The sequence below is a fragment of the Penicillium pulvis genome (assembly GCF_028828015.1).
Source record: "Penicillium pulvis strain IBT 33274 chromosome Unknown contig_5_segment0_segment0, whole genome shotgun sequence".
NCBI lineage: Eukaryota > Fungi > Ascomycota > Eurotiomycetes > Eurotiales > Aspergillaceae > Penicillium > Penicillium pulvis.
In genome coordinates, this window is record NW_026643078.1 from 1,721,572 (window position 1) to 1,748,989 (window position 27,418).

A 27,418-nucleotide genomic window follows, 5' to 3' on the forward strand; every position below is an offset into this window, starting at 1 on the left:
ATAGTGATTTCGGAATCGACTTGAGTCTATATGAAGCTGTTCTTTCGTTGCAGTTCTGACATGCATCGAAGGGAACATCTGATGTATGTACAACGTAAACAAAAATTAATGAATAACCACAGGTATAAAGAAAGTATCTATTGCTCAAGAATCAGGAACACCATCAGCGACCTGGTGTCCGGTGGTGTAGTTACCGAAGCATGCCTTCTGGTACTGAGCATTTTTCTTCAGCGTAGGCACACCACGTAGGAAATTCTCAACAGGGCAGAAGCCCTGGCTGGCATCCTCACAGCCCACAAGGCCGTCGAGTGGCAGAGGGGCATTATTCAACACGAAGCGAATATAGCTCGTGGCATTCTTGCCGGATTTGACAGTAGGATTGTTAAGCAGAACAGGTCCCAGATCGTTGAAAGATGTGTTGCTAGGACAAGTCCAGATTTCAGACATCAGGCGGGCGCCGAATGGTGTCATTTGACTAAGAGAAAAGTTTCGTTTGGGCGCATGGTCGATGTCAGCCGGGAGACCGTGAGGACCAAACTTGAAGTAATCAAGGCCGAGTGCATTGATCACGGACAGAATAATATCGTCATGAGACATGTCCATGTAGAAAGGCTGACCAAATGGGAATTGGGCAAGATTGTTATCGTAGGTGTAGTTGATGCTAGTATCGCTGGAGGTGATGAGCTTTTGCTGAAGGCGAGCAGCAAGTTCCAAAACGTAGCCTATGCCTTGAGCACGGCCACTGGGAGAGCCGTAGGCATAGTCTCCGTAGTATTGGATGTCAACGTTGTATGCAAAGTCCTTCCACTCTTGCTCAGTGAAGAGAGAACAAAAGTATGAGCCGCCAAGGCTGGTGTATTCGTAAGCACACATATTCTGCATAGCCAGAATGTCGGCAGCAGTGACGTTGAAATCGCTAGGGAAGTAAGACGCGAGACGAGAACGAGCGTCCTTCGTATACCGTTCAATAAAGATTGCAGCAGAGTCGTCGCTGTCATATTTCATCAATATCCATAACTTGTGAAGAAAGAAGAAAGTTACTCACCCTTCACTCATGTCACCTGTGCAAGCTTCATAGGAAGCCAAAGTGTTGTTGAAACCAGACTCCTCAGGAATAATGACGAGGTCATACTGGCTGTAAGAGCTATTGGCGCCAGTGTTGCCAAAGAAGCCGTCTTGCCGACATTAGCGTGCCACTCGATGCCCTAGTTCAACTGAGAATTACTCACCGAGCCACCACCGAGCGCTCTCGAGGATACGCGCCTGTGATGTAGTACGGAAGACCGGCTTTGCGCGGGCGGTACCGTTAGAATACACATTCAAGGATGAGCTCCAAGCAGCCACATTCTCCCGCCCAGCGCGGTACAACAGTCGACCATAGTTGATCCAAAAGCTCGCTCCGGATGTGGCCTCAGTTGCTGCACCACTCTCCATCAATAAATCATCTCCAAGAACATATTCCCAGTCTTTGAGGAATTTGAGAGGGCCTGTGCCCACAGTCTTTCCTGGGTGGGCCTTGCTGTAATTGCTGACCTTGGCTGCGAAATCCTCCATGCCTTCACCATCCAGTGGGTAGCTGGTAGGGAAACGCTGGGCATGGCGATGTAGAACGTGCACCTGGGACAGTTCACATCCTTCAGGCACTCCCTTGGGCATGCTGAAACCATCTGCATCTCTATAGGGGCTCAAATTGGCCCAGCTCCTGGTCATGTCAAATCCAGAGGCATATGTAGAGCCTGTTGGAGCAGATGCAGTGGCGGAACTGGAAGTCGCGGTCGCGGTCGCGGTGGCAGCAATGCTGGCCAGCGTGATTCCAAGATTCTTCATGGTTGCTTTGGGTAAATGTGGAACCTCCGGGATTGTGGGGGTAATTGGTTGTTTGTTTCCCTTGGACGTGTCCCCTTCCAGCGACGTCTACCAATTGATCGCAACAGGCAATGTGAAAGCAGTACCAACTACGCGATGAGAACCTTGGAATGTTTTACTAAAATTCCGGACATTAAACCCCGAGTATCTTCCGAACTCAATTACCTTTCGGGTGATTGTTGTTCCACTCTATGTTCGGAACGTTGTCTCGTGTCTTCCCTTTTTTGGGGGAAGATCGACAGAACGAATAGACTGGCTTATGCAGATCACTTCAAAACCTTGAAGAAACCCCTTTCCTTGATCTATGGAGCACGCGTTTCAGTTTATTCTTCAAGCTCAGAGAGTGATATGTGGAAGAGCAGATAATACAGTCGTACTCTAGAAGCAAGATTTCGTAAGTGATTATAATAGTTGTAAATATAGAATATAGCCTTCGTCGAATGGATTGCTTATCCAAAAAATTAAATTTTAAGTGAAAAAATGAGCTAGGGCAGTAGACCGTTAGTGTGATGTACGACACGCTAATTTTCAAGTAAAAAATAGACTAGGCAAGAAGTGGGAATAACAACGTATGAAAGAATCCTTATAGAATGATTCTGGAAGATAAGCAGATGGGAAATCCCCTAGATCCCCTTAAATTGAGTTCGGTGGGAATTAGTAGGGAAATCGGGCGGGGTCCGAGTCCTGTGCGCCAACACCAGGTTTCACACCTCGCAAATCAGGCACCAGGATTCTCAACATAGGATCCTTTTAGCTGAAAAAGTTGTTGATATTTACAAGAGCCGTTCATAGAACCATCTTCTTGAGTATGTATTGGCAGTAATCAAAACCAACAGAAATTGCTTTTTGACTCCCAATTAAGCATACCACTGACCAGATAGTGGTTGCAGATCATTGCGAGCAGCGCGGCACTGGGACCCACAGGCGCTGTTGACGCACAGGAATTTCCTCATGCTTACCCTGCCCACTCTTCTGCTCAGTGGGCGAACGAAATGACCTTTGATGGAACTCGGGAATGCTGGGGTATTGAGAAATGCACGTGATACGGGGCAGTGCGGTTTCTGGGAAGGTGCTTGTTTCTTGGCGATCCGAAGTCTGCGGTCGTTGACCAGTGCTCGACTTGGGAAGCAGTTCAGTATATCCATCCTCACGAATAGACATTGTGATCATTGGGGACGACTGGGTGAGCTTCGGCTTATATGTTCAAGGCTGCGTATTGAATATTCATTGGTGCGTATGGGAGAAGCATAACCAGGTATGGATGCAGATACAGTAGTACTGTACTAGGTTGCAGATCTGGGGTCCGCGGATTATTACACGCTTATCAAAGGCTGGAAAGGCATGTTTGTTCTGGGAATACTTGGAATACGTAATTTGGAATATTGCAAACAAAATCGTTATGATTTACCGCGAATTAATTCCGATTGCCCATACTGCTGAGGTTGGAAATGTACATATATCCGTAACTCCGCCAGCACAACTCCAATACAATCAATTCACTTCTCCCTATCGCTTCCGTTTTTGCCTTTCAAGAAACCGCTCCACAGGAAATCAAAAAATTTCGCACCATAATATGGGGTCTTCTATCACTACGTTGCCTTCCCCAGCTATCTCGCCTAAGCGAACTGCCCTTCGCCCAACGCGGCCATCGATATTCAAGCGCCGAGTATCTAAAGCCTGCGAAGAATGTCGACGACGCAAAGCAAAATGTGACGGTCGCACTCTCTGTACACCATGTACAGAAAGGGGCTTGTACTGCTGCTTTTACCGTGAAAAGGCCCGCGATCGGACGAATCCACGAAGCAGAACCGTTGACTCCCTCGAAACAGGGATACAATATCGTGATTCGTCCTCGGTGCCTACCAAGCCTCCAGACATGATTGAACATACATCTTCACAATCACCCAGCCGAATTTATCAGATCCATTATGGCGCATCATCAAATATCTCGTTTCTCAATCACCTCTATCGCTCTTTCGAGTCTCTTTTGGGTGGAAATAGACCCATCCGCCTACTCAATGACTTCTCCAAGACTTTAGGTCAGGTCGGGGCTGAGAATATTGAGAGCACTATGGCACTGAAGACTTGCAACAAGCCAGTGTTACTGGGAGATGAGTTATCCCTCTCGTTAGCTATAGAAATTTTGGAACACTTCCTCGCACTGCACCAAGTCTTGATCCCTGTTCTGTGTCCACAGGCTCTACGAAATGATCTATGCGCGTTTTACGACCCAGGGTCAAGCTACACATTGAGCAATTTCCGACGAAGAACATTGCTACTCGTTCTGGCCACTGCCTCTCTGACCACCAAGCACCATAAAGTGGTGGATGGGCTCATTTCTCAATATTACAATTTGACCGGACCTTCTGATGATAACTTAACGATGCAATCGATAGAAGTCGATTGCCTCCTGATAAGTTCTCCCTACCCGTCATTCAGATGCCACTAACATGTTAAGGGACACGCATGTTACTACACGGAGAAAGGACTTTATAGCAATGCATATCTAACGTTAGGTTCGGCGACCAGGAAGGTATTTTCTGTGGGTCTGCACAGGGATCCGCCGCAAGGGTCAAGGCCAGACTTGGAGATGGAGCAACAAAGGAAGCTCGTTTGGATCCTTTACAATCTCGAAAGGTAACATTATGTCGTCCTTTGCATCCCAATTTAGGAGCATGTAAATGTTGAACCATGAAAATAGTTGGCTTTGTGTTCATCTAGGGCGTCCGAGCTCTTTCACTGGTGTCCAAATCGCCATTCCCTCGCCAAATGATGCTTTTCTTCTAGCCCGAGTCAAGCTTTCCGAGCTCATGAACAAATGTTCTAAGGAGATCTACATTCCAAGCAGAGGCTCTTTGCTGTCGATGTGGAGAGCTGCAGAGTCGCTGATATGTGAGCTGCATGATTACGAAGACAACATAATTGCTACTCTTGGTTTTGGCCTTCATCATCGCTCGCAACTTGGTGAGCTGGATGTTCAACAAACCATTTTGACCACCTGTTCGTGGCCCATTCTCCTGTGAAGCCCTTCAAGCAATCTTTTAACCTGGCCGCAGTGTATTTACATACCATCACTCTTGTCTTTCGACCATTCGCCATTTTCAGTGGAAAGCTGAAGGCCCAGCGAGTCTGTTCTGAATCTAGTGATGCCGGTACTTGTGCCAGTCAGCCTTGGCTAGATGAAGTGTGCGAATACGCGCTCAATGCCACCAAGCGGCTCATTGATTATCTTTCACTTGCAATGTCTTCCAACCAGATTATCAAGGTAAATGATCATGGAGTCTTAGAAACGTTTTCGAGGCCCAATTTGACCTTTTCTATATTTATTAGAACATGCGATATACTCACGTCTTTTTGGAGAACTGCTGCGCCCTTCTCAGTTACGATATTTTGCATAATCATCGGAAAGTGCCAACGAACGTTCCTTTCATTACCAAAAGCCTTGCCTGCCTATCACAAATGAGACCTGGAGACTCTATTCAGCAGACAATCACAGCCTTTCAGGACCTTCTCGTAAGCATCGATCCGGATGGCGCATGGTGTGATTCAGACTCGAATGATTGGGTCTCCGTCAACGCCTGTAATGGAAGGATCGCAGATCGGGCATCTCCCATTATTCATGACCCATCCACCTGGCATCATACGGATGAGAGCATCGAAGTATTGAATGACGCTGTACGTCGCGTTATCTCTTGAAAATTAAATACAACCACTGCAGTTGGGTAATAAATCACACTATATTGAGTTGACTTTTTGGAAAATAATTTGTCTGCTAAATATTGCCATCATCTCCAGAACGATTAGAACAATATAATATTCGCGAGACTATTGAAAGATTAGTCTCTTAATCAAATATACCACCATCATTTTCTGCTGTAGGCTTTCAAGACCGGAACCAGCATTTGATATTACATCCTGAAATATAGTCTCCCTCCTTGTATTCCAATACCGCAGGGTACGGCTTCGCCATGAGGCATTTTGGTCAATGGCCTTATGATGGAGTTTGGCTGTGTTGGTCTGCTGTATAAAATCTGCAGGTCTTATTTGTGATAGGTATGCGAGACTGACGTGGCATTCACAAATAAATTTCTATTAGTACGCCATATAATTAATATACAGGATGGCGAGTTTGAGATTCTGTCCGTAATGTATGGTAATTAATGTATATTAATTTCCAATCAAAACCGTTGGAACGAACCCATCCGTGGTTCCATGGTCTATATCCCCGGAATTAGAATTATGGATGTATATCCGTCTTGCGGATAGCCGGATATTTAATATTTCAGATGAAAGATTGCAAACAGCACCGGAAACTATGGAGTTGCCACTAGGGTGGATCACTGCAGGTCATCTTGATTCACAAGAAGTTCAATCTCGAATCTAGATGCATGTTCCATGAGCACGCTAAACCAATTAAGGTGACAACGGGTGGACCCAAGATTTGAAGTTCCGTATCACGTGATACGGAACCTTCCTTGGCTAGTAATGTAGATCTGTTTTGAGCGTAGATAGCATAGATGTAGGTAAACTTGTGGAGTTTCCGTGTCTACTTCCGTTCTTTTCCTGCCGATGTCCGCTTTTCAGGCCCTCAAAGACTCCATACTAATCTTTATAATGAGTATCATCCCTGCTGCTGAATGTACAAATTATTGTCTTCACTGTTCAACTGACACTCTGTTGCCATGGAGCATTCATCCGACAAATCAGACAAATCCTCTCACAGCATCGGCCTACAGCAGTCCCACCATGGAAGTGCAACTACTTTCAACGACGACTCTTCTGCTGAGCCTGCCTTGGACAAGACAGATGTGTTAGATTCGGTCATTGATGCGAAGGCCCCGAAAACCGGAGAGTGGGCGCTTGCCCACAAGGTGCACCGCTTGCGTGAGCGAGAGATCGAAGCTGGACTAAAGAGTCGGGAATTGGGTGTCACTTGGCGAAATTTGAATGTGGAGGTTCCTGCAGCTGATTCGGCCATCAATCACAATGCCATTTCCCAGTTCGACTTTATGCAACACCTCCGAGCACTCCGCCACAAACCTCCCCAGAAGAAAATTCTTATCAACAGCCATGGATGCGTCAAGCCTGGTGAAATGCTGTTAGTTCTGGGGCGTCCCGGATCTGGTTGCACGACTTTGCTGAAACTTCTTGCAAACCGCCGCGGCGCCTACACTATCGACGGGGATGTGCACTTCGGGACAATGGATCATAAAGAAGCCGAAGCATACCGAAGCCAAATTGTGATGAACACCGAAGAGGAGATTTTCTTCCCCACCTTGACAGTCGGTGACACGATGGACTTTGCAACAAAGAACAAGGTCCCGCTCAACCGGCCTTCGGATTTACCCACAGCAGAGGATTACAGAGTGGATATGAAAGAATTCCTCCTCGAATCTTTGGGAATCTCTCATACATCGAATACGAAAGTCGGGAATGAGTACGTACGGGGTGTATCTGGCGGTGAAAGAAAGCGTGTCTCCATTATGGAATGTATGGCCGCCCGCGGCTCAGTGTGCTGCTGGGATAACAGCACCCGTGGCTTGGATGCGAGCTCAGCACTCGACTGGGCAAAATGTATCCGCTCGTTGACTAATACCCTTGGACTGGCAACCATCGTTACCCTCTACCAGGCAGGCAATGGAATCTATGATTTATTTGACAAGGTCTTGGTGTTGGACGAGGGCGAGGAGATCTACTATGGTCCTATGGCTGAGGCCCGGCCCTTCATTGAAAGCGTTGGCTTTGTGTGCCGTGAAGGTGCAAACGTGGCAGACTACCTCACTGGTGTTACGGTGCCTACTGAGCGTGAAATTCAACCCGGTCATGAAAATTCCTATCCTAGGACTGCCCGTGAGATTCGCAATCATTACGAAGCCTCGCCCATTTTTCAACAGATGATTCAACAAGAGGAAGAATACCCGACCTTAGCTGCCACTAAGCAACGCACTGAAGCTTTCCAGGAGACCATTGCTTTAGAGAAGCACAAATCTCTTCAAACCGGCAGTGTTTTCACCGTTAGTCTCTACCACCAAGTTCTCGCCTGCATTGTCCGGCAATACCAGATCATCTGGAACGACAAAGCCACATTTGGGATTCAGCAGATATCATCCCTTATTCAAGCACTAATTGTCGGATCCTTGTTTTACAATGCTCCAGAGACCAGCTCAGGGCTATTCCTCAAGTCCGGATCCATGTTTTTTGCTATCCTCTACAACGGAATTTTGACTCCCATGTCCCAAGTGGTTGATTCTTTCACCGGTCGTCCCGTTCTGATCAAGCACAAACACTTTGCATTCTTTCACCCTGCCGCATTCTGTTTCGCCCAGATTGTTCTCGACGTTCCTATCATCTTGTTCCAGATTTCTATCTTTTCGTTGGTGCTGTACTTTATGACAGGGCTTGTTATGAATGCCGCCAACTTCTTCACCTACTGGATTGTACTATTCGCCGCCTCTATGTGTCTGACCCAAATGTTCCGCGGAATTGGAGCTCTCTTCTCAACCTTCGATGGCGCGTCTAAGATCTCAGGTTTCCTTGCCACCGTCTTAGTCGTTTATGCGGGTTATATGATCGAGAGGCCTCAGATGCATATGTGGTTTGGATGGATCTTCTACGTCAATCCTATGGCTTATGCCTTTGAGGCCCTTGCTTCAAATGAACTTCACGGCAAGATCATCCCCTGCGCCAACGCCAACCTGATCCCGAATGGTATTGGATACAATAATTCCAGCTATCAGGCATGTTCAGGTGTTCCAGGTGCCTCACCTGGTGCCACTTTTGTCACAGGTGACCAATACCTCTCTGCCATGGCCTACTCCCACTCTCATATATGGCGAAACTTTGGTATTCTATGGGCCTTCTGGGCTTTCAATGTTTTCATCACTGTGGTATCTACCATCTTTTGGAGCGATAGCTCCGAATCTGGAGCTTCGATGCTCATTCCTTACGAAAAACGACACCATCATGCTCGAGTAGTAGACGAGGAATCGCAAAGTGGTCCTCAGGGAGCCATCAAGTCAGACGAAAAGAACAAAGGTCCTGGGAATTTGGAACGAAATTCCTCAATATTCACCTGGAAAAATCTAACATACACGGTCAAAACACCCACAGGAGATCGAGTTCTTTTGGACAATGTTTATGGCTGGGTTCAACCTGGATCCCTGACGGCTCTCATGGGATCCAGTGGAGCCGGGAAAACCACCTTGCTAGATGTTCTTGCGCAGCGCAAGACTGAAGGCACAATCCGGGGATCTATTCTAGTTGACGGCCGTCCTCTTCCTCTCTCATTTCAGCGATCTTCTGGGTACTGCGAACAACTTGATGTCCACGAGCCACATGCCACAGTTAGGGAAGCTCTCGAATTCTCGGCTTTACTAAGACAACCAAAGGAGGTCTCAAAGTCAGAGAAGCTAGCGTACGTTGAAACCATCATTGACCTGCTCGAGCTTCATGACATTTCGGATACCTTGATTGGACAAGTTGGCGCCGGACTGAGCATTGAGCAACGGAAACGAGTGACTATTGGAGTCGAGCTGGTTTCGAAGCCTAAGATTTTGATATTCCTTGACGAACCGACGTCTGGCCTGGACGGACAGTCTGCTTTCAATACTGTCCGATTTTTGCGAAGACTTGCCGACCATGGACAAGCGGTACTAGTCACGATTCATCAGCCCTCCGCGCAACTCTTTTCGCAATTCGACAATCTCCTTCTACTTGCGAAAGGTGGAAAGATGGTTTACTTTGGTGAGATTGGTCAAGATGGTTCCTGCATCAAGGATTATTTTGGAAAACTAGGAGCAAAATGCCCCGCCGGGGTGAACCCAGCAGAATTCATGATCGACGTTGTCTCTAGCCATGTCCTTCCTGGGATCGAATGGCATCAGAACTGGCTAGAGTCTCCACAGCACACAAAAATGGCTGCTTATCTTGATAGCCTTGTTGCCGATGCAGCTGCCAAGCCGCCTGGCTTTGACGACGACAACAATGAATTCGCTACCGCCCTCTGGACGCAAACGAAGTTAGTCACACAAAGGATGAGCATATCTTTATACAGAAACACCCCCTACGTCAACAACAAGTTCATCCTGCACATAATTCTGGGTCTTTTCAACGGTTTCACCTTTTGGGACATCGGAGACACACTCGGTGATTTACAACTACGGCTTTTCGCTATTTACAATATTCTATTCATTTCGCCTGGTGTCATCACTCAACTGCAACCCCTTTTCATTGAGCGTCGCGAAATTTACGATGCTCGTGAGAAAAAGAGTCGCATTTACTCATGGAAAGCATTCGTTACTGGCCTTATCATTTCGGAATTTCCTTACCTCTGTATCTGTGGTGTCTTATACTTCGCTTGCTTCTACTACACAGCTGGGTTCCCAAAGGCATCAACTCGCTCTGGAGGAACGTTCTTTGTTATCTGGCTGTACGAATTCATCTATACTGGACTAGGTCAGGCAATTGCTGCTTACGCACCAAACGCCACATTCGCTGCTTTAGCAAATCCGTTGATCCTCGGTACCATCGTTGCTTGCTGTGGTATGCTCATTCCTTACAGTGAAATCACGGTCTTCTGGCGATACTGGCTTTACTATCTCAACCCGTTCACTTACGTCAGTGGCTCTCTTCTTGTCTTTAGCACATTTGGCGTGGATGTCAAATGTGCAGACAGCGAGTTCGCCGTCTTTGACCCGCCTAGCGGCCAAACTTGTGATACCTACCTCAGCTCTTATCTACAAGGCTCAGGATCTCGTACAAACCTTGTCAATCCCACGGCCACACAGAATTGTCGGGTCTGCGAGTACAGAACTGGAGATGACTACTTGTACTCTCTGAACATTAAGGATTATTACTATGGCTGGCGTGATGCGGCAATTTGTGTGATATTTGTTCTCAGCTCTTACGGCATGGTCTACCTGATGATGAAAGCCAGAACAAAGGCTTCCAAGAAGGCCGAGTAGGTTTCTCTGACATGAGAGTGAATGGCGCGCCTTCTATCCTCTCACTTTCTTTTTTTTTTTTACCCTTGCCCTTTCCTTATGTCTCGCATTTATTCCTACTTTACCTTCGTTTTCGATTTTCTTTTGATATTCAGATTGCGTTTTCTGTCATACATTCTCTATCGTGCTATCATTCATGTAAATGCTTTCCCTTCTTTCATATTTTTGTTGTCAATATTGCTTTGCCATGGCGGGAGATATAGTATCCGAGAGTTACTTTATCGGCTATAAATTGAATTTCACAGCCTCATAATATATGCAACACAGCCTACATTCAATTTGAAATAAGATATACTAAACATCCTTGCTCTTCGCTATTATCATGGCAGAAGGGATCAAAAAGTAAATTCTCGAATAGAATACCTTTTCGGCCACCAAACATGCCGAAGGAAATTTTGTGCTTACTATAATGAAGACTTCGGCTTCATACAGAAATTGTACATAAATTTTAATTCATCTTGCTCTATGACTCGCTTCCATACTCACTCCATGATAATTGTGGAATTCTGCCTCTCAGTGAGGTCAAAAAATGTACAATTGATTCGCGAGTGCTGGTAAGGAGTCATACCCACACATTGTTCTTGCATTTTCATATGTATAGATATTGTTATCGCCAAAGTATAATTACAAAACTATGTAGTCATCATTGTCGCCGCGTTTGCTATTGCTATCTAAAATTTGAGAGTTTTTCTGCCGTGAGTTGAATCCCTAACATCAATTGCATTTTGAGTGAGAATAGTTGACAGTAATTCGGGTCAAATGTATTAAATCAATTAACCGAATCCAATGACCTTGCATATCTCTAGAAACTCAGCTCATCATTTATATCCATGTTGATATGGTTATCGTTCTGCAACGATGGTGTTCTCCCTCTAATGCTTGATATGGCACACTCTGCAGCATCAATCAAATCTTTCAGAAATGACTCCAAGTGATCTCTATGAAGACGCTCTTCTGCCTCGGTATCATGCGTTGACATGTGACGCATGAGGTCTGGGACGTCTTTCAGGAGCTCGTAGTCATGGACAGCAGATGGGAGAGCGGGGTTGTCAATGATGTTGCATGATATAGTAACGGATGCAGTGAGGAGGTAGAAAATGATCAGCCTGGTGAATATTGACTTCTGTGTTATTCTCAATACAATCAGATCATGGGGGTAGATGCACTCACCAGAAGCTACCTTCGTTCGTAATATGATATGCAGCCTGCAGATACCTCAATGCCGAACGACTAGCCTCAACTGCGAGAGCAATGCTAGTGGCGATGCTAGTGGCAATGGCAGACTCTATGCCATCAGAGCTCATACCGATTCGCAGACATCTGTTACTAGCTCGATGAATGGCTGTGACACAGTAAAGATAGTCAAGTCGAAGGATCAGAGTACGTATGTCAATACTTCCCGGGTCCACTTCCATGCCATAGGAGAAAGAGAGGCTCGGGCGATAATTCTGAGGGACAGCCAGACGCCATGTCTCCAAAGAATTATCAAGATTCTGAATATCCATAAGAAGTTCAATATTAGATTTCCGCAAGGCAGCCATTGAGTGGAGCGACTCATATGCTCGTGACTTGATCTGGCTCAGTTTTATATCAGTAGGAAACATGACAGACGGATGAAATTTATCGAATGGAAGTTCGATTGCGAACTCTTTCGAAATTCTCTCCATGTATAGTAGCGAGACATTGAGATCGCAATGACTGTCAATAAGAGCAGGCGGTTGGTGGGCCCGAAAACACAGGTCTTTATCAATAGTATAGCAAGCCCAGAATAAGTTTCGCAGATGCGTCCGAACACAACCCGCGGAAGTATGCTGCTCCTGGTTGAAAGACTGCGTAGACCATTCATCATGGGCTCTCAGATAGAAGACAAAATGCGCTGCTATTGAGTTTGTTACTGCAGCAGATTTCAACCTGCCGCTAAAAAACTGCGACAACAACTATATTCACCACTTGTGTAAGCTTGCGATCAGAAGCCGTAAAGTAGTTGACAATGTTGATAAGTGAAAGAAATAGAGGATTGTGGGGCCATACCAGAAACACGCAGGCCTGGAAACCATCAAGAGTCGCTGCTTCGGTGATTGTAAGTAAAATTTGCTGAAGAAGAGCATTATAGTAATTGAACTTTGACGTGGAGCACAATCGGATACCGAAGGGTATCAAATAGGAGAAAATGGAAAAGGCGATAACACATGCTTTGGCGCTCATTATGTGAGATGGTTCATGGTCAATTGAATCATAAGCCACCCTCACAGTTTCTTCGAATAGATATGGATCGAGAATTGGGAATGTTGCCCGTATCATCGATCTCATGTACAAGCGCGCACATCTTTCCACGAGTGCTCGATCTGGCAAAACAATAGCGTCCATCATATCAGACTCGGTATGATTTCTCAATGACGGCAAGAGAGGCAATGGCGAAAAGCTTCTTTGGCCAAAGCGATCTCTGCACAACCTCTCTGTTGAGACAAGTTGACCGGTCTTAAAACGAGACCACTCCTGGTGCAACGCCGAGGAGTCAGAGATGCGCATCAATGAGCAGACGGGCAGGGTTGGCTGCGAGTAATCATGCATCTCACTATCCTCGCACTCTGTGGTGCTGGACATGCTTTCACTGCGAGGACTCAAATCCCCTTTGGTGATAGGTAAGTTAGAACCAGTCCACAAGCAAAAGAGTACAAGCCTCACGTGATTCAGTCTGAGGAGTTGAGGCCTGTAGTGCTCGCCGACGCCGTATGTCCTCCCTTTTGTAGACGCATGGGGTCTTGTAGTGTTCGCACCAGAAGCAATTTGGCACAGTCGCATTGCATTTGATCTGAGTGAATTCAGTGAGTGGATCCCAAGAAGTGAAACTATGAGATGGATACCTTGCGTTTCCAACAAGAGTCACAAGCCGAGATCTTTTGGCCCCGTCGACCACGGCGGACAGTCATACTTTCTCCACTAGCTTGCTCCAGAGTGATCACTGGTAAGTGAATCGGAATGAATAATGGGTGTGTTTGTCCACCCTTGATTTGGAAGACTCTGCACCAAATAACTTAGTGGTTCCTGATAAGTGGATCGGTAACTTGCGTTGAAGTTCAGCTCATGGCAAATCCCCCGACTGCAAAGGATCAATCCGCAGACCATGTTTCTAAGGCGGGATTTTCGCTCTCCCTGAAGTCTAAAATCACTAGTGCTATGTGGCAATATCTTGACCCAAATTCTGGTAGGTAATCTTATTCCTTTCTCAATGGTGATTTGTTCATTAAATCACGTGGCAATCGTCAAATTGAACTGTATTTTGTTGCTGTGAACTCGGATATATCTTTTCGGACTTAGGCAGACTTGGTAAACTTAGTTCCCGGGCCAAATGCGAAACCTCCAAGAAAACCAACCTCATATCATACCAAACATAGTTTTGGGTATCGTGGGTACAAATGCCTGTCATACTATCGAATTGGCAGTAGTAATAAGTTTCAAGATTCGGTTTTCGGACTTTAACAAGCGGAGGTCACCTGTGAAGGTTGACCCAGAAAGGTTTGTCACTTCCGGGTAGTTGAGTGGATAAGATGTAACCCACCAATCGGGCTGCAAGTGACCCAATTATCATTACATCCTTATATCCGTCCAAGTCGAGCCAACTGGTCAGGCTAAGCCACGGATAAGCGGCATTTTCAGACAAGTGTACTCCGTGCATATGGTGAACCAAAAAATGATTGACACGGATGTAATGGATGCTTATAAGGTCTTGGTTGATTGGTTCGAAGTAGACAGACGGGCCCCGGATGTTCTCCGATTGTAACAACCCACCCATTTTGCCCCCGAACTTTACTTGCACATGATGAGGCGAAGCCGTATATCCGGACATTCTCTTTTTTCACATCAGGGTCATTCACGACACCAATGAGACCGGGGTAGACGCACGCTTTGCATGCCGAACTCAAGGTGGAAAACAGTAGGTTAAGCTCTCGTTTCACAGACTTGGAGATCGATTTCATTACCCATCATCCTATACCAGCATTTTCGGCAATTTGAATTCTATCTATTTCACTTGTAATTGAATCCCCGTACATCCGGTCATAGGGTGTGGAGAACAGGGCTTCCCGTCCGCTCAGCCGTACTAAAGCCACGTACTAAACGCGGCCAATTCTCAATGTGCCCTAGGCTTTAAAACGGCGTCGGCTTTTGCCTTAGGATGAGTGTAGGTGATATAGGTGAGAATTCTAAAGACTAGGGTGAGAGAGGTGAGAACGCGGTGAGAGCAGGCGAGAATTCTCACCCCAAGGTGGACAGACACTACACTCCCACTTTGGTGGCTATTATAGACCAGGGCCAGAATCGTAACCCGGTCGTTTTCGCGTGATCCAAAAGCGCCACTCTTATTATTTATACTAGCTAGCTCATAGGACCCGCCAATACTACCGAGGCCTATATACCGCTAAGACTTAGGGGCCATCTTGACCGAGGGCTCGAAGAGGAAGTGGTATTAGAAACAGACTTAGAAACAACGGAGATAATGAAGCTTTCTTTTTTGGACTATTAATCACGTCCTAGATTCTCACATAGTTACACATGTAAATTATATAATATTTTCACTTTATTATTGTACGATCTCTACATGGCTACAAGCCCCGCCTATACCCTTTCGGATCCCCGGCTTTCCTCTATTGTTGTCGCTCAACCAAGGACAGATACTAGACAAGTCACAAGACCAAATTAGTACTATGAAGGATGAAAATTTATTTTGATGTGGAAGAAAAATTCGATTCTATCGAAGCCTTTTCTATATTCCAAAGAGTAATTATATGTGAACCCATCAAGGGTGTATGTGCTGCTACTGAAGACCTTTAGGTAAGGAATCTGGCCCGAACCCTTGAATGCGCCTTTTCAGCTCCTCGCCCCTGATGACTTCCGTGGCCTTTTTGGTCTTGTCATTTGATTCTTCGTGTTCATTTCCCGTGGCGCTGAATGGTGAGACGGGGTCGATTACACCGACCTGAAAAACTTTCACCGCATCGAATAGAATCTCGGACGCATCACTGGGAGGGTGTGGGAAAGCAACATCCCCAGCAACTTCGTCGTTGTCGTGGCTCTTCTGACATTCGGAGATTATAAAAGAAGCGATACTTTGTATCGGGTCAAAGCTCATGTATGTCTCAACCTTTTCTGGATTGCCCAGCCAGAATGGTCTTTTGCTTCCGACGGTTTGTTCATTCGAAATATGGCCAACTGAATATCTCTCCATTTGTGTATTGATGATACCGTCAAGATTTTTTTCAATACCAGTCCAACGCTTGGCGCGAAAGCGTGGCTGTAAGGTAAAGAAGACATACTCATATGCCTTCTTAGAGCTTGGCGACTCTGATGAAGGTAGATAAACCCCCATCGCTCCCGTTTTTGATGTTTTTGTGTCCTTTCCAGTGATGAGAATAATGATAGGAGATGAGTTGTAGTCTAGGACCCTAGCCAAGCTCGTGGATGTGAAATCATTGAGCGTATCCTCGCGATCATCAGCTTTGGTCCAGAAATGAAGTTTTCTAACAATGAGTTGCCTGTCTTTGTCCTCAATTTCGAGCCATTTCGATATTGTTTTATAGGGTAATAACAAAAGAAGCGCACCGATCAGATGGCTTGAAGTGTCATTGACTGAGTAACAATTCAATCTATCAGTCATTGATACCAAGGGCTGGAATAACGCTTCCCAAAGTTGATGGAAGCATATCCAAAATCTGGGCTGTACAATGTTAGCTAACTGAGTGGCTTAGTATCGTCAAAAGAGCTGGTGCATACGAATTCTTTCATCACTTTGGAAATTATATTGTGGGTGAGTTTCTCCTGTGGTCTCCCAAATTGCTCTGTCACTTTATCTGCCAGGTCATCTTGAATAGGGTCAAATGAGTAAATGGCGGAAGGCTGGAAGCGTGTTCTCCGCCTGCGCTCATGCACTTTCAATTGGAGTAATAACCTCATCAGTTTTGTCAGATCTTCAATTAAAGGAAGGCCCTGCACTTTGGTAACAGGACCGAGAAGCCTGGAAGCAGTCTCTTTCAACCAGTCTTCTCTCGGTGGCCTCAACTCTTGGTAGGGCTGTACCATGGCCAAAACATTGGTGATTTCTTCCATACTCTCCTTGTATGCATGCTTGTGGTCGCTTGGTTTCTCGTCTCGAGCCCTCCAGATGCTGATACTTCTAAATACCCGCGTAAAGTTGGAGACGTATATAGTGCTCCAGTCTTTGGTATATAGTATTTCGTCGTTCATCACACCTAGCCGGTCCACACCTCTCATGCTAAGAAGGAACACGGCACGCTGAAAGGCTTCCCAGTCAATGCTCTCACCTGACATTGACTCTGAGAAGGGATGGAATGCGTAGAAGGTGAAGACCCCCCAAAGGATCAAATCACCGTGTAACATGGAGGAATTGGTGTCTTCTAAGTACTTTCGAAAACAGCCTTGTGTCCAGTCTGGTGTAGTCAGTCCTTGTTAGTCTGTAAAACGGTCAGGGTGGTCCATCAAATAAACCCACATTTTTCACCATCAATATCCGCGTGGCAGTAGCAGTCAAAAATGGATCTCAAATGGCTGGTTTCAACTCGTCGAGTGATAGTTTGCTTGAGAGACAATAGGAGATCTCTGAGGACAATATCTAAGTCATAGCAAGTCATCAGAAATTTATAAGGCCATGGCATCGTGGGTGAAAATTTGGGATTTCAGATAACCTTTTGTAGCGTCTTTGAGATACTGCTCAACCTTTTGATCGTGTGGTTCCCACATGAGCTTATCGTGCCAATTGCCTAACGCATCAAGCGGTAACCCAATCAAGCGCAGCATGACAGTCAAGATGCACTTGTATACAAGGGCTATTCGAGAGGAAAAGGGGGTACAATTAAGCAGATATGTTTTTTGGATGACTATATTGAATGTTGCCTGGCGAAGATGCGGCTCAGCCACTCCGGTAAATGCCACGTTTCCAGAAAGGGCTTAGTCCGGGCTAGCAGACCTCACATAGAAATTTCATGAGCATATATCTGTTTTATTGTGCAAATAAAAAACAAAGCATCCAAGCTGTATTGACTAAGCTTCTTTCTCATAATTACGACCCTTGCCCTGCCTCAATTCGACTTCCTGATTTGACATACAAATGACCGGGACCTAAAATGGGGCAGTATTGACCCCCAAAACCACACTTAGACGCTAAAAATACCCCAGATAAATTGAAGGGTGGCCTTGCGGGCAGTTATAGAAATCTTTCCGGACTTTGTGATCGGTGGCTATATTACCACTTTCTGTTAAGTCTGTGAAAGTGGTAAACGTGCCAGTTCTGATTCAGAAAAATCTCACGCCTATTGACAGCGCTCCTTCAATAACTTTACCAATCTGAACCCACTGTCGAGGAGACGATTAATCAATCAAATAAAGTACAAATCTCTCGAACATACAATATGACAGGTCCATCGCCCTTCGGGATTGCGTACACACACGAAATCTTATCTTTAGTAAGCAGACGACATGCGGTCCTGAATTGTTCAAAGGTCATTTCCCAACACTTACTCAAGATGTTCCCTCATCTATCTTTGTTTTAGGAAATCGTGAAGCAGCCGATATTGGCTCACCGAGAGCGTTTGTCCTTACAGAGAATACGAAAGAGTCGCTTGATTAATGCGCCGAGGATTCATCCACGCAGCCCCCAATTGTACCATTCACATCCCATTCTTCAGATTAATTAGCCCAATTTCTGTTTGAGAACGAGGAGGAAAATAATATCGCCGTAGCTGTATACCTTGTTGCCGATGATGACCGCGCAGAATGGGACAATATTGTTGTTGGTGGAGCTTAAGATACTAAAACAAGATGATCTGGATAAACAGAATGATCAGTCATTTGCCATTATGGTTTTTGTGTTGCCGCGAAACCCGTGATAGCGAAGCAATTGCTGTTTCGGTTGCTTATAAGGTTGTGGTTGAATTACTGAGCTTGGTGGATGAAGATGGAGTGTGCAGAGGCGGGGACAGACCACCCCAAAGAAGGGAGGCAAGGCACCAAAGAAGATGCTGTCAGGATGAATATGACATAATGGCCCCTGAAACTCAAGCAGCATAGCTTAGCTTTAGTCAAAGAACCCATACAGCGACTCAAGGCGGGCGGATGACTAACATGGCCAATTGTTGACCTGGCAGAAAGTTTGAAACCCCGAATACGAGATGAAGGCGGTCAGTATACCGCGAATCAGGCCAAAGTCAGGCCACATTCGGGCCCAAACAGCGTGCGTGTAAGCTTCAGGCGACTTTTAGTCGTCGTAAATGGTGCCGTCAAATAGGCTGACCTAGTGCAGCAAGCCACTCAGTGAAAAAATACCAGCGATAGGTAGTAAGGTTGTCATACCTTGACATTTCCAATCCTTGCACCCCCTTCGTGAGCCAGATCGACCAAACCTCTAGATTCAGCGCCTCTCGGAAGCAGCCCTACAACAGTATTTGCCTATAGCTTATCTCTTTTGGTAACCCACCGGGACCGCGAGATCCTGTTGGTTCTTCATCTATTCTTAGCACACTGTCAACCTGTGTCATTGGCGAAGAGGACTTCGACCGAGTTCGGCCCTCATACCCCACCCCAAGCGTAAGAAACAACCAAAAACCCTATTTTTATGCTTATATAAACCAATAAATATCAAACTCGATTGCGTGTTGATGCAAAAACTCATGAGTCCCTAGCCAAATTTGAAAGTCGATGTATCCCTTGGTCTCTACCCCATAGGAGAAATATGCCACGGTGCTTGAATAGATAAAATTCGCAGCTAAAGAATGCTGGTGGCCATAGGAGAGAATAGCGTCCCAGGGAGATTGCACAACGCAAGGACCGGAACTACCAACTTCGAAAGTTTCTTTGGATAACGCCCCCTATCGCAGGGAACAATCTATCTCTAACCTCTACGGAGTACTGTGGCGGGTCAATTATGTGGGGCGCGCTATCCATTGCCAGCCACTAATGATGAGTTTCCGCTGGCTTTCGTTTGAGAAAGCTTACCCAAGCAGGGAAAGCCGATGTATCTTTAAATTCTCTGATTGCCAGATGAAACAGATCCCCGTACCTGACAGCAAAAGAGCGGCGCAAATACTGCATACAGAAAAATCTTCCGTTTGGACTCGGCTATGTATCCCCCCATAGCTTCGTAAACGTAATTATGTCTGGAATAAGAATTCCTTTCTCTTTCCAAATTCCTTCCATGTTTCCCTTGATTGATTAATCGGTCTTTGCCATTGAAGGCATCATGGGATTTATCTGGGGAAGAGAACTTTCGGCTGAGCGCATAGCATACTTAGCGCAATCACGGATTCCTGAAATCATCGCTTGCAATGTTGTTTTGCTCGCGTTCGCAACCGGCGGCTTGCTGGTCCGATTGTTTGTCCGAGTTCGATATCTTACTGGGATAAATCTGGATGATGTGGTTTGTGTGACTAGTTGGGTGCGCTATCTGTTTGTGATCCATCCGTATTGGTAACTAATTCATGCTCTAGGTATTCACCTTCATTCTGTGCTTCACTGCGATGTTAAGTATGTTTCCCGCAACGGCAGCGCGACCAGCTTTATACGCGATGCTAAATCTCACTCAGTGACAAAATATGGGTTCGGCAAACACATCGGAACTGTGGCGAAAATGAGCGATCGAGCCATGTTTCTTAAGGTATGACCATGAAGTTGCTATTGCGTAGATATTTCACACCGAAACTTCTCTAACTAAGCAATTTCCATTATAGCTCGATTTTGTTACAATGCTCGCCTATGTTCTCGCCCTCGGTACCATAAAAATGTCATTTTGCCTCCTATACCTACATATTTTTCCAGGGCATAAATTCCGCATTGCCTGTTGGTGGCTTCTCGCAATCGTTGTGGCGCAGACTATCGCGGAGACTCTCGTTGTGCTCTTCCAATGCACGCCTGTCCATAAGGCCTGGGATGCCACAGGTTTTGTGGAAGGTACCTGCGTCGATTCGACCGCCTTTTACTATGCGAACTTTGGGATCAAGTTGGCTAGTGATCTGGCCCTATTTCTTATGCCAATTCCAAAGGTAGTTGGGCTTAGGATGTCAGTGGGCAAGCGGGCAGGCTTGGTGGTGATGTTTGGCTTGGGTCTTCTGTAAGTCTATATCTGCGGCCCTTTCGATACTGAAAGGCTCCATACTTACCAAACTTATTAGAGTATGCGTGACAAGCATTATTCGGATCAGTTATTTGAATAGCTTCAAAGTGGATCATACTTGTAGGTCAAAGCCAGAAAAATTTTCTCTAAAATACTGGCGATGGAGTCCTGACTGACAAATCATATCTGAATTTCAGGGTCAATGGTCAACGCCATGAACTGGTCCTGCGTGGAAGTCGCTGTCGCCATTTTCATCGCATGCATTCCTTCTTTCAACACCTTGATCGTGTTTCGCTTCCCAGGATTACAAAGATTATTGGGTCTTCCCAGCAACAAGAGTGACAGGCAAAGCAAGTCAAAGACTTACGGTAGTTCGAGTCGTCGAGTGTACAATAACATGTCAACCGACGAACACGACGGGCTCAAGCTGGATCCAATGACGGGCCAGATTCATGCAGACGTGGAACCCAGCTTCAATTGCTCCCAGGAACATATAATACATGTTGGAATGCAGGAGACGACCAATGTCAAAGTAAATGATAGGAGTGTTTGATGCCAAGTGGTATCGAGAATCGATGCAACAATGGCCTGTTGGTTATTCTTCATGACGGAAAATTTGATATCCGCAATTCTATTTTTTTTGGTGCGTGGCAGAGGTATCTAATGTTGAATCTCAATGTATGTGCATAGTGTTTGGATAATAATTGATCTGCCTTATCTGGCGCTGTTCAGCAAACTCTTCGTCAACATGGCCGAACCTGTCACGCGAATGTTTCTGGGACCGCCTCCCAATACAAATATAACCCTCGGTAAGTGGTCATACCGTAGGTGCTCTTCTTCGGATTGGGCCACAGATTACGGTGTTTGGATCGTATGCCTGACCCCCCGCCCGTTCAACCCATGCTCTCTTATGCTTTCCCGTGCAATATTCTAGCTCATCATTAGTTGCTTGACATGTTGAGCCATATGCGCCGGCGCTTCACTTTCTGGGGTGTTAATTATATTACACGTCGCCTTTCGTTGCAGTTCTCTTGCGTTAAGATATATATATAACCGCCTGGGTATGTACCTCGCGACAACATGTTTTCAAGGGCCTAGTGAGGTTCCTGAATCTTTTGTGTCAAGTCTAGAACGAGAAGATAAACCTCAAATGTGCACGGTGTTACTTCTCCCTTCACCTTGTCGTGTGATGCCAAACTTGGAAAGTTATGCTCAAGCCGTGGACCATTTGTAATAATAGTATCCAAACTTGAGATGTCAAAGAGAATATGACGATTGTCAGTATTTAAACCAGTACATACGACCATAGGGTGTGGAGAACAGGGCTTCCCGTCCGCTCAGCCGTACTTAAGCCACACGCCGGTTAGTTAGTAGTATGGTGGGTGACCACATGCGAATCCTGACTGTTGTATGTTTTTTATTTTTTTTATTTACTAGGTTCTGGAATATAATATCTATCGACTGTGGTATATTGTGACCGAAACTTGTCGGTTTGCTGCAGCTGGAGCACGAATACCCCCTGCATGCGTTCAGAGAGAAAAGGTTGTGGTAGATACATATAACCATCGCCTTGCTGGCTTTCTCGGATGGAAGCCGATTCATGCCACGCTAGACCAGGCTCGTGCACATCTTGCAACCAAGATCCCTGACAGCCTTTAGTATGCCCTGCATCTCTTGTTCATCACACATGGCCTGGAATGTCCAGCATGCAAGGGTGGAGCGAAGTCTACACATAGCTGTGAGCTACGCGAGGCGTTTCGCGATTAGATTTCGACAAAAGCCCAGTAGCCCCGTGTAGTATTGTTGAGCAGGTGACTAACAGCTACCATATGTTTACGTTTCCATAGCGAAACCATGTTGCCTTCCAAACCAAACCACATCACACCACTCTTGTACATGTTCCTGGTTCCCACGGTCTAGACCCGTATATACATTTACCCGTCCCAAAACGCCGAAAAACAAGATTGCACCACAATGATTCCTGTCAGTCGAAGAATACGCATAACGATTGTCGTTGACTGTGTTGTTGATAGTTCGTGAGGATGTATCTTTTCAACCTTTGCAACTAATAAACCGGGCGCACTGAATTGAATTCACGATGAGTAGACTCTTCAACCGCGTCTTCCTCAGCAGGAAATCAAGAGTCAATATTTAGTAGGCTTGATGCTTTGATACATATCGAGAGCAACCAATCTCCAATCAAAAGAAGCAAACCAATCCAACGTTTGACGTGAGCTTTCGGCGTCCTCGGCTACTTCATAATGCATGGAGCCCCACAGGATCGATTAAGCCTGTTAAACTAGTCTGAATGATCGCGCTCCTATGTCTGATTGACAGACTAACGTGTGTAGGTCTGTAGACATTATTTTTTAGTACGCGATAGTGCGCCTTCTCCAATTCAGACTAAATCGGGTACAAAGGGTGATACACAGCTACATAATGAAGATACATCCCCGAAGGCATGGCTATATTTTGGAGGTGGGACCAGAATACTAGGTGCCGTATTGACGGTTACAGTACTTCCGGAGCTTTTCACATTGCATTCATATCCGAAATCCGAAATTCGAAATCCGAAATCCGGGTGAATACTCCAAACTTACTAAGCTGCCGAACTCTAGATTCTTGAGAAGCTCTATGAAAGGGAGTTTTGGGGAGAGAGGGGAGCTATATAAAACCAGTATCGCATGGCTCTAGATTGATTCGATTGTTGTCTACGCCTTCGCTGTATACTTGGCGCATCTCCACCACCATGAACCGCATCGAAAAGGTGCTGTCGCGAGTGACAGCAAAGCCCTACACCGCATCCGCACTTGAACCTAATCAGACTCCGAATCTAGACCAGAATGGACTACTTGCATTCTCACCAGGCGATATAGAAAACCCAAAGAATTGGTCACTAGGAAGACGGTGGTATATTACTATTGTGTCTGTGTCGATGGTCACAAACGCCACTTTTGCCTCTTCTGCTCCTTCTGGGTGTACCACAGTATGTTTGCTTTAATAATTCAACAGTCATTTACTAACCTCTGGCTATAGAGCATTGCCAATGAGTTCAACATTTCAGACACGGCTGCACAGCTGACCATCACTCTGTTTCTCCTTGGTTACTGCGCCGGGCCTTTGATTTTTGCGCCTCTTTCTGAGTTCTACGGCCGACGATGGATCTTCTACTCATCCTTTCTCGCTTACATTGTCTTCAACTTTTTATGCGCCTTTGCACCGAATTTTGGTTCTCTCCTGGTCGGTCGATTTCTAGCCGGCACTTGTGTCAGTAGTGCTCTGTCCAACTCACCAGGCGTCCTGGCAGACATCTGGAGTCCAGTTGAGCGTGGCAATGCAATGGCAATCTTCTCTTGCGCCACAAATATTGGCCCAGCCCTAGGCCCTATTGTGGCGGGCTTTCTTGAGTTGAAGAAAGATTGGAGGTGGAGCTTCTATGTTCTCCTATGGATGGGAGGACTCACCGCAGTCTTTATGTTTACGATTCCAGAAACATTACCAAACGCGATCTTAAGCCAAAAGGCGAGAAGAATCCGCAGTGAAAAGATACCCGGATTTGAAAATGTGCAGGCGCCTGCGGAAGTGTCCAACCAATCCCTATCGACCATCTTCAAGATTGCCCTCATTCGACCATGGATCATCTTGTTTGACCCAATCTCTTTCTTCATTGCCATATACATGAGCTTCGTCTACACGCTGCTATATATGCTATTCACAATCTATCCAATCGTCTTTCAAGAAAAGCGGGGCTGGAACGCCGGTGTTGGTGAACTACCTTTGCTAGGAAGTGTCATCGGGCCCTGTCTCGGCGGTGTGATAGTTTTTCTAAATTCAAACCGGAATCGCCGGCGAGTCGAAGCAGGCCATGAACTTCTGCCTGAAGACCGACTACCGCTAGCAATGATAGGCGGCATTGGATTTGCGGTGACAATGTTTTGGTTCGCGTGGACGGGAGAATATAACTCGGTGCATTGGATTGCACCCGTACTGGCAGGTGTATTCCTCACGGGTTCGATCATGCTCATATTTGTCACTTGCCTCAATTATCTCACAGACACCTACAAGGTGTTCGCAGCAAGTGCAGTAGCGGCAAACACCGTGGTCCGCTCTGCTGCGGCTGCAGCCGCGCCCCTCTTCACTCAGCAGATGTTCAACGCGCTTGGTGTCGGTGGAGGCGGGTCTCTAATTGGGGGGGTCGCAGCCGTTTTAGCTGTGATACCATTTATGTTCTACAAGTACGGTGCGAAAATTCGCAGCAAATCGAGCTTCGCGCCCACGCCACAACCTGCATCCTTAACGGACATCGAGAAGGTACCGGCTAGAGAAAACGACGTAAAGGGAACAATTTCTTGAGACCGGAGGATAAATAGGAGTGGCCTCTTTCAATAGTTCCATGTGGATCTGTGGATCTCTCGAAAAGTTCTACTAAAGTTTCTTTTATATAAAAGAGAGGTTCCAAGTAGTTATTTGCAGTTGGAAAATGTTAATAGATACTGAGTACATATGGGTTAATCGATGTATATTATCGTGTCTTCGTTTTGATAGTCTTTTTAGTCAACCCTCTTGAACATTTCTTCCATTCACGTAGGTAAGCCCTAAGAGGCGACGCAATAGCCTTTTACGTAGAAGCTTAAGACATAATTCAATCTTGAAGCATTGTAGTGACGAAAAGCGAGTGTTCGAGTCTCGTTTATATTGAATCTTTTTTGAAAGAGACTATGATTTCAAAAGTTACAGACACTAACTCTCACCAGAAGAATAGACAGATTATCGTGAAGGGAATACCTTCTCAGTGGTCCTAGTCAGGGTACATCCCTAACAAGAACTTGCGATTTCCGGGTTTTACTGAACAAATGGGGAGTGGAATTTGATAAAGATACTAATGACGCTGCTGCTTAGCCTAACACATTTACATCATTCCGAGGCTTGATTACTTATCACTACTACCCATATTTGCTCGCAAATAAAATGTCATTCATTCAAATATGACACAGGAAGTCCGACATCCTGTATTAATTGGTGAGGGATTAAAATTTATAACCAATTCAGACGTCTTGTACCTGCGGGAGTCGCCCGGTCCCGTGTGAATACATCTATGCGAGAGAAAGTGGAAGCAATATAATATGGTACGTAGTGTAATATTAGGTAGCGACAAGGAGAAGAAGAGGATCTACGAAGATAAAGCCTAAGTGGTGGGATAGAAGGCACTAGTCCCAATTAGGACGTTAACACCCTCCATACCTAATATACTAGTCAAAGGCAAATCCTCTCCTTAACCAGAAGTTACGTATATATAGAGAAGCTTAGAAAATAAGTGCGAAAAACTAAGTATATAAAAGGCGGTCTAGGCTATTATAAAGTTACTAGAATAGGTAATAACGAGCTATAGTGGATAGTAAAAAATAAGGTAAAAGGGGTATTATAGTAGCGCTATAGAACGCTATAAAATAGTAAAAAAACTAGGAAATAGTTAAATAGGTATAGAAGTATAGAAATAAGGAGATTAAATTAAGCTAACTAAGTAAGTTAACTAAGCTATAAAGCTTGTTAAATCTACTAGCTTAATAAAGCGATAGAATAAGATAGTTAGTAGTAGCTTAGTAAGGCTATTTATAGGCATATTCTCTATTAGTATATATATAAAGTAGTAGTTACTAGCTTTAATCTAAGCTCGCTAAAAGTAGAACTTAATATCTATGTACTTAGAGTATATATAATTCTCTAGATTAAAGATAAGTACTATAGTATCTTAATTATTAGCGAAGATATTAATAGGCTTACTAAATAAGTAAAGATTAGATATACTAAAGAGCTCTATAAGCTCTATAAGAAGTAAAATAAGCTATATAAGCTCTTATATAGTATAACTTTAATCTATATATTCTACCTTTATAGATAATAAAATAATAGATATCTACTTCTTTAATTACTAGCTAATAGTAGCGCTAGTAAGCTTAAAGAGATATTCTAAGATAGAAAGGTAGGTCTTAGTATATAGACCTATTTAGTTAGAGTCTATAAAACTATATAGAAAAGTAATATATTCTAATAATAGTAAGATAGATAAGTAGGATATAACTAGATCCTTAGATCTAGAGAGATATCTTTATATTTTCTATATTACTATATTATACTATAGATCTAGATTTTAAGTATATCTCGTGAGCTTAGTTATTATATAAGCTATATTAATATATATATTAATAAGTAGCTAGATAAGATAATCTATATACTCTTAAAAAGCTCTAATCTTAAGTAGTATAGCTTATAATTTATACTTAGTTAATATAACCTTATTATTATATAGCTTAGTATATAACTTAATTATATTATATCTAAAGTAGTAGAGATAAGCTTTAATATATATATACTAACTTAGATAGATTCTCTTATTAAAATTATATAGAATCTATATACTTAGGAATTCTATAGC

General features: G+C 44.8%; 8 protein-coding genes across 8 annotated transcripts; 4 read left to right on the plus strand and 4 right to left on the minus strand.

Annotated features, from left to right (window-relative positions):
- Positions 1–144: 144 nt before the first annotated feature.
- N7503_007227 (histidine phosphatase family protein) lies at positions 145–1,914 on the minus strand (the record flags this gene model as incomplete). The annotated part of the gene is made up of 3 exons (XM_057066774.1): positions 145–991; positions 1,046–1,175; positions 1,230–1,914. Coding segments are annotated over 3 exons (1,662 nt in total), but the record flags the coding sequence as incomplete, so codon positions are not given.
- Positions 1,915–2,757: 843 nt separating this feature from the next.
- Positions 2,758–3,027, minus strand: N7503_007228 (uncharacterized protein; the record flags this gene model as incomplete). The annotated part of the gene is made up of 1 exon (XM_057066775.1): positions 2,758–3,027. One exon carries the CDS (start codon positions 3,025–3,027, stop codon positions 2,758–2,760), a length of 270 nt encoding a protein of 89 aa, XP_056920456.1.
- A 412-nt stretch (positions 3,028–3,439) lies between these two features.
- Positions 3,440–5,562, plus strand: N7503_007229 (uncharacterized protein; the record flags this gene model as incomplete). The annotated part of the gene is made up of 5 exons (XM_057066776.1): positions 3,440–4,264; positions 4,325–4,503; positions 4,568–4,866; positions 4,923–5,131; positions 5,197–5,562. 5 exons carry the CDS (start codon positions 3,440–3,442, stop codon positions 5,560–5,562), a joined length of 1,878 nt encoding a protein of 625 aa, XP_056920457.1.
- A 986-nt stretch (positions 5,563–6,548) lies between these two features.
- On the plus strand, positions 6,549–10,829 carry N7503_007230 (putative ABC multidrug transporter; the record flags this gene model as incomplete). Its single annotated transcript, XM_057066777.1, has 1 exon — positions 6,549–10,829. One exon carries the CDS (start codon positions 6,549–6,551, stop codon positions 10,827–10,829), a length of 4,281 nt encoding a protein of 1,426 aa, XP_056920458.1.
- Positions 10,830–11,670: 841 nt separating this feature from the next.
- Positions 11,671–12,472, minus strand: N7503_007231 (fungal specific transcription factor domain-containing protein; the record flags this gene model as incomplete). The annotated part of the gene is made up of 2 exons (XM_057066778.1): positions 11,671–11,974; positions 12,039–12,472. 2 exons carry the CDS (start codon positions 12,470–12,472, stop codon positions 11,671–11,673), a joined length of 738 nt encoding a protein of 245 aa, XP_056920459.1.
- A 3,209-nt stretch (positions 12,473–15,681) lies between these two features.
- On the minus strand, positions 15,682–17,261 carry N7503_007232 (uncharacterized protein; the record flags this gene model as incomplete). Its single annotated transcript, XM_057066779.1, has 2 exons — positions 15,682–16,493; positions 16,601–17,261. The coding sequence occupies 2 exons, from the start codon at positions 17,259–17,261 to the stop codon at positions 15,682–15,684; spliced, it is 1,473 nt and encodes a 490-aa protein (XP_056920460.1).
- A 2,854-nt stretch (positions 17,262–20,115) lies between these two features.
- Positions 20,116–21,538, plus strand: N7503_007233 (uncharacterized protein; the record flags this gene model as incomplete). The annotated part of the gene is made up of 6 exons (XM_057066780.1): positions 20,116–20,310; positions 20,363–20,399; positions 20,459–20,529; positions 20,603–20,982; positions 21,044–21,105; positions 21,183–21,538. The coding sequence occupies 6 exons, from the start codon at positions 20,116–20,118 to the stop codon at positions 21,536–21,538; spliced, it is 1,101 nt and encodes a 366-aa protein (XP_056920461.1).
- Positions 21,539–23,734: 2,196 nt separating this feature from the next.
- Positions 23,735–25,338, plus strand: N7503_007234 (MFS transporter; the record flags this gene model as incomplete). Its single annotated transcript, XM_057066781.1, has 2 exons — positions 23,735–23,971; positions 24,022–25,338. The coding sequence occupies 2 exons, from the start codon at positions 23,735–23,737 to the stop codon at positions 25,336–25,338; spliced, it is 1,554 nt and encodes a 517-aa protein (XP_056920462.1).
- Positions 25,339–27,418: the final 2,080 nt, after the last annotated feature.